Source organism: Sinocyclocheilus grahami, unplaced genomic scaffold (assembly GCF_001515645.1).
Source record: "Sinocyclocheilus grahami isolate Dianchi unplaced genomic scaffold, SAMN03320097.WGS_v1.1 scaffold55.1, whole genome shotgun sequence".
Classification (NCBI taxonomy): Eukaryota; Metazoa; Chordata; class Actinopteri; order Cypriniformes; family Cyprinidae; genus Sinocyclocheilus; species Sinocyclocheilus grahami.
Window position 1 is genome coordinate 4,480,209 of NW_015505234.1, and position 7,964 is coordinate 4,488,172.

The 7,964-nt window shown below is 43.0% G+C and overlaps 1 protein-coding gene across 1 annotated transcript in view; it reads left to right on the forward strand.

The window, feature by feature from the left end:
* LOC107583829 (ankyrin repeat and BTB/POZ domain-containing protein BTBD11-B-like) overlaps positions 1-7,964 on the forward strand; it is a 78,460-nt gene that overhangs the window by 60,550 nt on the left and 9,946 nt on the right. Inside the window, exons 4-7 of the mRNA XM_016270171.1 lie at positions 587-791; positions 2,954-3,106; positions 3,375-3,540; positions 4,857-4,946. Coding sequence (XP_016125657.1) covers positions 587-791; positions 2,954-3,106; positions 3,375-3,540; positions 4,857-4,946 — 614 coding nt within the window. The remainder of the gene's footprint in view (positions 1-586; positions 792-2,953; positions 3,107-3,374; positions 3,541-4,856; positions 4,947-7,964) is intronic.

A 7,964-nucleotide genomic window follows, 5' to 3' on the forward strand; every position in this document is an offset into this window, starting at 1 on the left:
GAGCTGACATTAAATCAGTTGCTGTATATAGCAGTACTTGAGCACCAAATCAGCATATTTCTGAAAATTCAGCTTTGCCATCACAGAAATATATATTTATTATATATTTAAATATATTACAAATAGAAAACTGTTTATTATTGTAATAATATTTCACAATATTACTGTTTTTACTCTGTTTTAGATTAAATAAATGCAGCCTGGGTGAGAATAAGAGACTTCTTTAAAACCATTTAATTACTCCAAACTTTTGAATTTTTTCAAATTGTATAAATGCAAATAGGCACCTATTGATTTTGTAAATTCAAAAGATATACCTGGGTCATTCGGAGTGATAAAAAATTTGTCATGACAGGTGTACTATGACAAAATTACATAACTGTTTTGTGTAATATTCAGTTTGATGGACTGGCTGAGAATTTCATTACTGGCAAACGTGCTGCCGAGGACCTACAAACAGCTGACTGGCAGAGAAAGATTGACAGAGCTGCTAATTTTTTATGCTGTAACATCAATGCGACGACAGTACTGTCCTTCACCATTTACATCATTCCCAGCTAACCAAAGGTCTCTTGTGCCCCGACAGGTGATTTAGTGTCCAGAGCCATGCATCACCTCCAGCCTCTGAGCATAAGGAACCACAGCAACGGCACTCCGCTCCCTCAGAAGAGCAGCCTGATCCACTGGGAGCCCGAGGCTTTATATACGCTCTGCTACTTCATGCACTGCCCTCAGATGGAGTGGGAGAACCCCAACGTAGAGCCCTCCAAAGTCACCTTACAGACCGAGAGGTGAGGGGACTTTCACTGTACTTACTGCATGCATTACAAAGTGGCTGGGTATTTTTGCTAGGGAGCTTTTTGATTGATGCAGTCGCTCAAGGTACTTACCTTAAGCCAAGTAGTCGTTTATTCAACTTGACACTGTATCTAATATAAATATTCAATTAAAAACTTAAACTAAGCAAAAATTAGATGTTGCCTTGGCAGTTAACTAAAATGAGTTTTAGTTCTAAATTTATATATAAACATGTACTATATACTGTGACAAAATGGCTGCCTCCCCCCTAATTATCTTCAGCACCCATCCCTTTAATCGCCGCCCTTCACCAGGTTTCCGATAGGAGTGGGTGTGTGAGAAAGGAGGGGCGCAGAAACAGCCAGGGCTAGCGGTGTTGTGCCGAATTCTGCACCCCTACTAGATTATGCACCCCCTCATTAAAATCGTTAACTGATTGCCTAATCCTAACCCCTCCTCCGCACCTACTCTTAAACCTGCCAATACTAGGGGGTGCATAATCTGACAGGGGTGCAGAATTCGGTACAACACCGGACCCGCGGTCCTGAATGGAGACACACCAGTGACGCTGCCAACGGTCTAGGATGCCGGGCCGTTAATCCCCTCCAGCGCCGTGGCCAAGGGAAGATGAGCCGCTGTGAAGAAGACCACAGAGAGGAGCGTGTGCGGCCACCAGACTCCGCCCTTTACCTGGACCCCTCCTTTCTGAACACTGCACTTCCTTCACAATTCCCCAGCACAACAAGGGCACAAGGTCCCCTGTTTAGTCTGGACACTCCTTCCCCTTTGGACACTTTATTCCCCATTTTGGACATTTTGTTTTATTTTCTGTTAAACAAAAGCTTCTCCGAGGCCTGATTCCACACCCACAGTGGGTGTGTGAGAAAGGAGGGGCGCAGAAACAGCCAGGGCTAGCGGTGTTGTGCCGAATTCTGCACCCCTACTAGATTATGCACCCCCTCATTAAAATCGTTAACTGATTGCCTAATCCTAACCCCTCCTCCGCACCTACTCTTAAACCTGCCAATACTAGGGGGTGCATAATCTGACAGGGGTGCAGAATTCGGTACAACACCGGACCCGCGGTCCTGAATGGAGACACACCAGTGACGCTGCCAACGGTCTAGGATGCCGGGCCGTTAATCCCCTCAAGCGCCGTGGCCAAGGGAAGATGAGCCGCTGTGAAGAAGACCACAGAGAGGAGCGTGTGCGGCCACCAGACTCCGCCCTTTACCTGGACCCCTCCTTTCTGAACACTGCACTTCCTTCACAATTCCCCAGCACAACAAGGGCACAAGGTCCCTGTTTAGTCTGGACACTCCTTCCCCTTTGGACACTTTATTCCCCATTTTGGACATTTTGTTTTATTTTCTGTTAAACAAAAGCTTCTCCGAGGCCTGATTCCACACCCACTGTGTCTGTCATTTTGCTCCTCCCGCCACAATACATATACATAATTGAGCACCAATAAATTGATAATAAATAGAATGATTTCTGATTGATCATGTGACACTGAAGCAGTGTCACTGGAGCAACAGCTGCTGACAATTCAGGAATAAATTACAATTTAAAATATATATAAAAAAAACAGTTCTTTAAAATTTTTATATTTCACAATATTCTTTTTTTACTGTATTTTTTAATCAAATAAATGCAGCCTTGGTAAGAGACCTCTTTTTCTTTATTCTTTATTCTAATATCAAAAAATGTTAATTATTCCAAATTTTTGATTCAGAGTCTATATATTGGCTATATGCAAATATAATAATACTGCAAATAATAATTTAATTTAAATAAAGCTGAAATAAAATATAAATATTAGATTAAAAAACTTAAACTAAACAAAAATTAGAAATGCTGCCTTGGCAGCTAACTAAAAGTGCTTACTGAAATGCTACTAAAACTGAAAAAATAAAATAAAAAAGTATTTAGGAACATTTTCTTAAACACAAAAGCACAAAAGGGAAATTAAACTAAAATGAAAATGAAAAATAAAAATAAATTATGCTAATTTAACATATTAATCAATATAATAACTACATATAACTACAATAATAATAACTAATACCAAAATAATGTTAGTAGAGACAAATGATATGTAAAAAAATGATATGTGATTTGTTAAATAACATAATAATTTTGTCTCCTCCTGCAGGCCGTTTCTCATACTGCCTCCTCTGATGGAGTGGATCAGAGTAGCTTTGGCACATGCGGAGCACCGCCGCAGCTTTTCAGTGGATAGCGATGATGTTCGGCAGGCAGCCAGACTCCTGCTGCCTGGGGTGGATTGTGAACCCCGCCAGCTGAAGTAAGCGTGCTGCCATTAAATTAACATCCAGCTACCAGATATTGCTACCCATCATGAGTGAAATGAAAATGGCTCTGTACAGGGAAAACAAGCTCAGTCGACCCAACATAACGCATGCTTCACACCATAACTGCTGTTTTATTGCTATTAGGCCAAGTGTTGTAATAAAAGTTTCGCCCATAGATGAGTGTTTACTTGGAATATATGATTCAAGCTTTTTTGCAGATGATTAAGACATTAGAGAGATGTTTTTGTATGTGTGCCGCAGGACGGATGACTGTTTCTGCGTGTCTCGTAAGCTGGACGCTGCCTCTACTGAAGCCAAGTTCCTGCAGGACCTGGGCTTCCGCATGCTGAACTGCGGCCGCACTGACCTCGTCAACCAGGCCACCAACTTACTAGGACATGGTGGAATCAACAGTATGAGTGAGCAGGTTAGAATGATTGTTACATAAACAGACATGTTCATGCACACAAATACAAAACTTGGCATTATTTTTGTATTTAACAGTATGGTAGGTATGTAGGTGTTTCATCATCTTTTTAATGCTAAACAGGTACAAATATTTAGATTTCTTTGCGTATGAACCTCATTCCTGAAATATACTTCCGTTTAGAAGTTCGGGGTCAGTACATTTTTTTTACATTTTTATTAATTAATTTTATTCAGCAAGGATGCGTTAAATTGAACAATTGACTAAAAGTAAAAATCTCAACACTAAACTTTTGAAAAAACCTTAAAAAACATTTATAATGTGCAAGAAATATGTTAACTGTGATATATATATATATCTTTGCAAACATTTAGCAAATATTTAGCATATATGACGTGTACTTTTAGTGGGATTAATTAAATTTGAGAATTGTTTTCTTTTAAAAACTTGTGCTTTGAATAGAATAAAATAATCTCAGTTTATCTCAGTTAAATTAATATAATTGTCCAGTAGAATTAAATTAAATTTTGAATGTAAATGCAAAAAAAAAAAAAAAAGGTTAAACATATTTCATTCATAACTTACGTTTACATGTTAACATTGATAGTCCGAAAAAAAAAAGAAGCATTTTCTGGGGCATGAAAACCTCTGTGAATTATTTTGTGATGTTTTTGGCCTGGTTTTGTAAAGTAAAAGTTGCAGGTTCAGTCCCTAGAAGTGGTTCGTTCATGAGGTCCTGTCCCAGTACAAATTCAGGTCCAACTCCAGGTGCAAAAATCTAGAGATAAAGCAACTAAATGAAGATAAATGCGTAAGTTGATAGGTTGCAGACTATAAATGCTTGCACACATTGCTATATCTTCCATTTATGGAAGCCCAGAAGGAAACAAACAGATTTGTACAGCAGGTTTCCCTCAAGATTCACAGTGTTTAACAGTTGACCGTATTAATCAGAGCCAGCTTTTAGAAACACACCAGTGCACTTTCTATCTCTGATTACTTTGCTCCGTTATTGACCTCAGGGAGTGGAAACATTTGCCATTACCTTTGTTTCTTAGCTAATTCACTTGTCTGATTTTCCATCTCTTGATTTGAGTAATTTTATGGTTTTCCAGGAGATCGTTTCCTATCAACACAAGAAGACTTTCAGTGCTTAAATTTTGTCCGTATAAAATAGAGCAATGTATTTAAATGAAATGCTGCATATTGTCAAGTTGTATTCCCTCACAATCAGAATCCCTCACAATATTCACAATCAGAAGATATGTCTGGCGTATGCTCGATGTGACTGGTCGTTTGTGTGTTTGTGTGTCCAGGGCATGACCCCTCTGATGTACGCATGTGTCCGTGGTGACGAAGCCATGGTTCAGATGCTGCTAGACGCAGGAGCCGACATCAACAGTGAGGTTTGTGACTACATCTCTGCTGTATTCTTATACACACATTCTGTACACCCATCCTCTCTGTCATGTAGTTTCATGTGTAGTGTTTGTGTTTTCTGTGTTGTGGTATGACAGGAGAAAACTCAGACTGCTTTTCATGCCCATGAGGGATTTGTCTGGGTAGATTTCTGCTGTTTTATTGGAAGTCACTGTCACTAGGTGTTGTTCTGCCAAACTCGGCCCTAGAAGCTAGCAAAGACAGATTTCTTACTAATACACACGCTCACTATTTGTCACTATTTCCAGTTTGATAAAACACGTCTCAGAGAGATCTCAGCACAAGTCATAGTTTCAGTCACTTGTAGCAGGGAAATCATATTGTTTACAACTGTGTCATAAAAATGTAAAAAGTTTATTGACATTTGCTATGAATCATGTGCTGTTCCCTTTCAAGGGAACGAGACACTGCGTCCTCTAGGGGTCGCTATGGGGAGCGCCTCGTCGTGACCCGTGTCTGAAGCATACATTGAAAAACACCAACAACACGTTGACCGGCGACAGCCCATGACGTCACTACCAGTGCGACTATAGTATAAATAGACGCCGGGAGAACATGTCATTCTCTTCTTCGTCTTCACTGACCGTTTTGTTTGAAGCGTGCATGTCCGTGGTAAGAGCGATCTATATTCCTATCGTTATGGCGAGCACTAGCAAAGCGTTTAGAGGGTGTGTGCATCCGCGTCGTCGTTATTTGACACCTGATGACACACACGATCTCTGTGTTGTTTGTTTGGGCAAAGAGCACGCACGCGATATCCTTGAGGGAGCAATCCGCGTTCATTGCGAGCGTATTTTAATGAAAAGCTCTGCTCTCGTTTGTCTCTCTTTTCGAGGAAAGGGGGGCAGCCATCTGCTTCCCGCGGCTCAGGACCCACCGCTGCTGAGGCACGGAGGAGGATGGGCTCGTGGGGATCGCAGGTGGATCCGGCTGATGAGTTTAAAAAGGGGTTTTCCCTCTCGCACTCGTCGGCTGTGGACGAGAGTAAGCTGCTGGAGGATGATGTTATTTCTTTAACATCGTTTGATCCGGGGGCCGATGCTCTGCTGGGTTCGGCCCAGTAAGAGCAGGAGATGTCTGAGGACGGCGAAAAAGCTGAGGCTGAGCCTTCCCAATCCTCCTACTCTGCGTATGGTGAGTTTTGAACGTTATCTTTCTTACGCATTCATCGATTCCAGCATACGAGTTATGCCAACATCGAGGCGATGCGCGGAAACGACTATGAGAGGATGCCCCTGTAAAAAAGATGACTGGCTAGCCATCTTTCTATGGGTGAGACGTCCTCTCTTAAAACTCCCTCCTTGCCATCTCGCTTAGATGGCAGGGCATACGCAGCAGCAGGTCAGGCTGTTGCTTCGTGGCACACGATGCGGTGCTCCAGGCATATTAGGCTCACCTGCTGGAAGACCTGGATAAAGGCCTGATGAGGTAGCTGAGTTTCGCCGCACCACAGATCTCACTCTCTGTGCTACTAAGCATGGCAGCTATAGTAGGTATTGAGAGACATCTGTGGGTAAACCTGGCAGATATCGGGATGGAAGAGAGGGGCTTTCTTCTCAATGTGCCGGTTTCGCCTAACGAATATTTTTGGTTACCACTGTTGAGACGGTGCTCGAGAAGTTCAGGGAGGCAAAGGCGCGCTTAGCGGCCTTCAGTCCTTCATTTCACGATGGTCCAGGTCTAAGCTCGAACAGCATAAGGATCCTGATCCATCTCGGTCTGAGGATCAGAGACGGCCACAGAAGGCTAATATCACGGCTCGCGCTTCTCCCCCGCCTGCGGGTAGGGGTAGAAGGAATCGCGGGTCAGAAAGAGGTAGGCAAGACCTAGGGATGTGATCCAGACAAGGCATCAGCACTTTCGTCCGGATCAGAGTGATACTTGAGTATCTACTCGTTTCCTTCGGGGGGTCTTACATCTGCCCTTAGCTCCTAATTCCCCTATAACTACCAGCTCTCCACCTGACCGAAGTTAGGTAGGAATTTTCCTGCATTTCCGTCTCCTATGCTGGACCTATATGTTTGGTTGGTTCTATGGCTTCATAGTGACCACCTTGGTGATGGTCTGGACTAGAGGCTTCTTTGAGTCGCCTCTTGAACGGGGCTCCGGCGCGGGAACCATGGTGGGTGAGTATGATCCATTCTATATATATATATATATGTGTATATATATGTATTTAATGTGCTGGTGGTTATGTGTGTATAATCCTTCTGTGAGATTTCTTTGCAGCGTTTTCTGGGACCTGTGTGTTTCTGTCCTTTCTAAGGTAGGTCCTCTTTGAGCACCCCTTTGCTGGATTCAGAAACCAGGTGCTCGACCTGCAGTGTTACCTCACTCATCGATATTGTGTGCAGCCGGTATGATAGCCCTGGTTACGGCTTCATGCTTCCTGGACCATGTGGCCAGGTCAGAAGCTTCTGCGGGAGCCTTCTTGATCATCAGGCCCTGCACGACACTGCAAAAAATAGCACTTTGCGCACTTTCTAAAATCCACATAAGTGGTAAGTGTGCACACTAGACTTTGCACACTTTCTGAAATCCTGTACAGTAAGGGTTACGCGTTATAACTTCATTCCCATTCTCTGAGTTGGTTAGATCCCGTTACCTTGGGCTCCACTCAACCAGTGTGTCTCTATTTTTGACACACTTGGAAGTATCGCTCCCCTCACCATTGAGGGTTACTATGAGCATGCTGCTTCCTATCAAGCGCCCGGGTTCTTTCCGTGGGCTGTTCTCGTGGTAGTATTAGCAGTGCTCCCCTATACCAAAGGGTTGCCTATTAGCGCGCTATTTTTCTGAGTTCGGAGTTCTCCTCTCACTTGAGAGTTGAGTTCTCTGTTTTCCCAGAGCACCTGGAACCAGTAGCATCAGGTGAACTAGGCCCTTCCAAATCCGCCTCTCTGATGCGCTGAGTTTTTGGCTCGCTTGCCGTACACTTACCTCTGATTCTAACGATCATGCTGGGCGAGCCCCCTCTCTCGTTG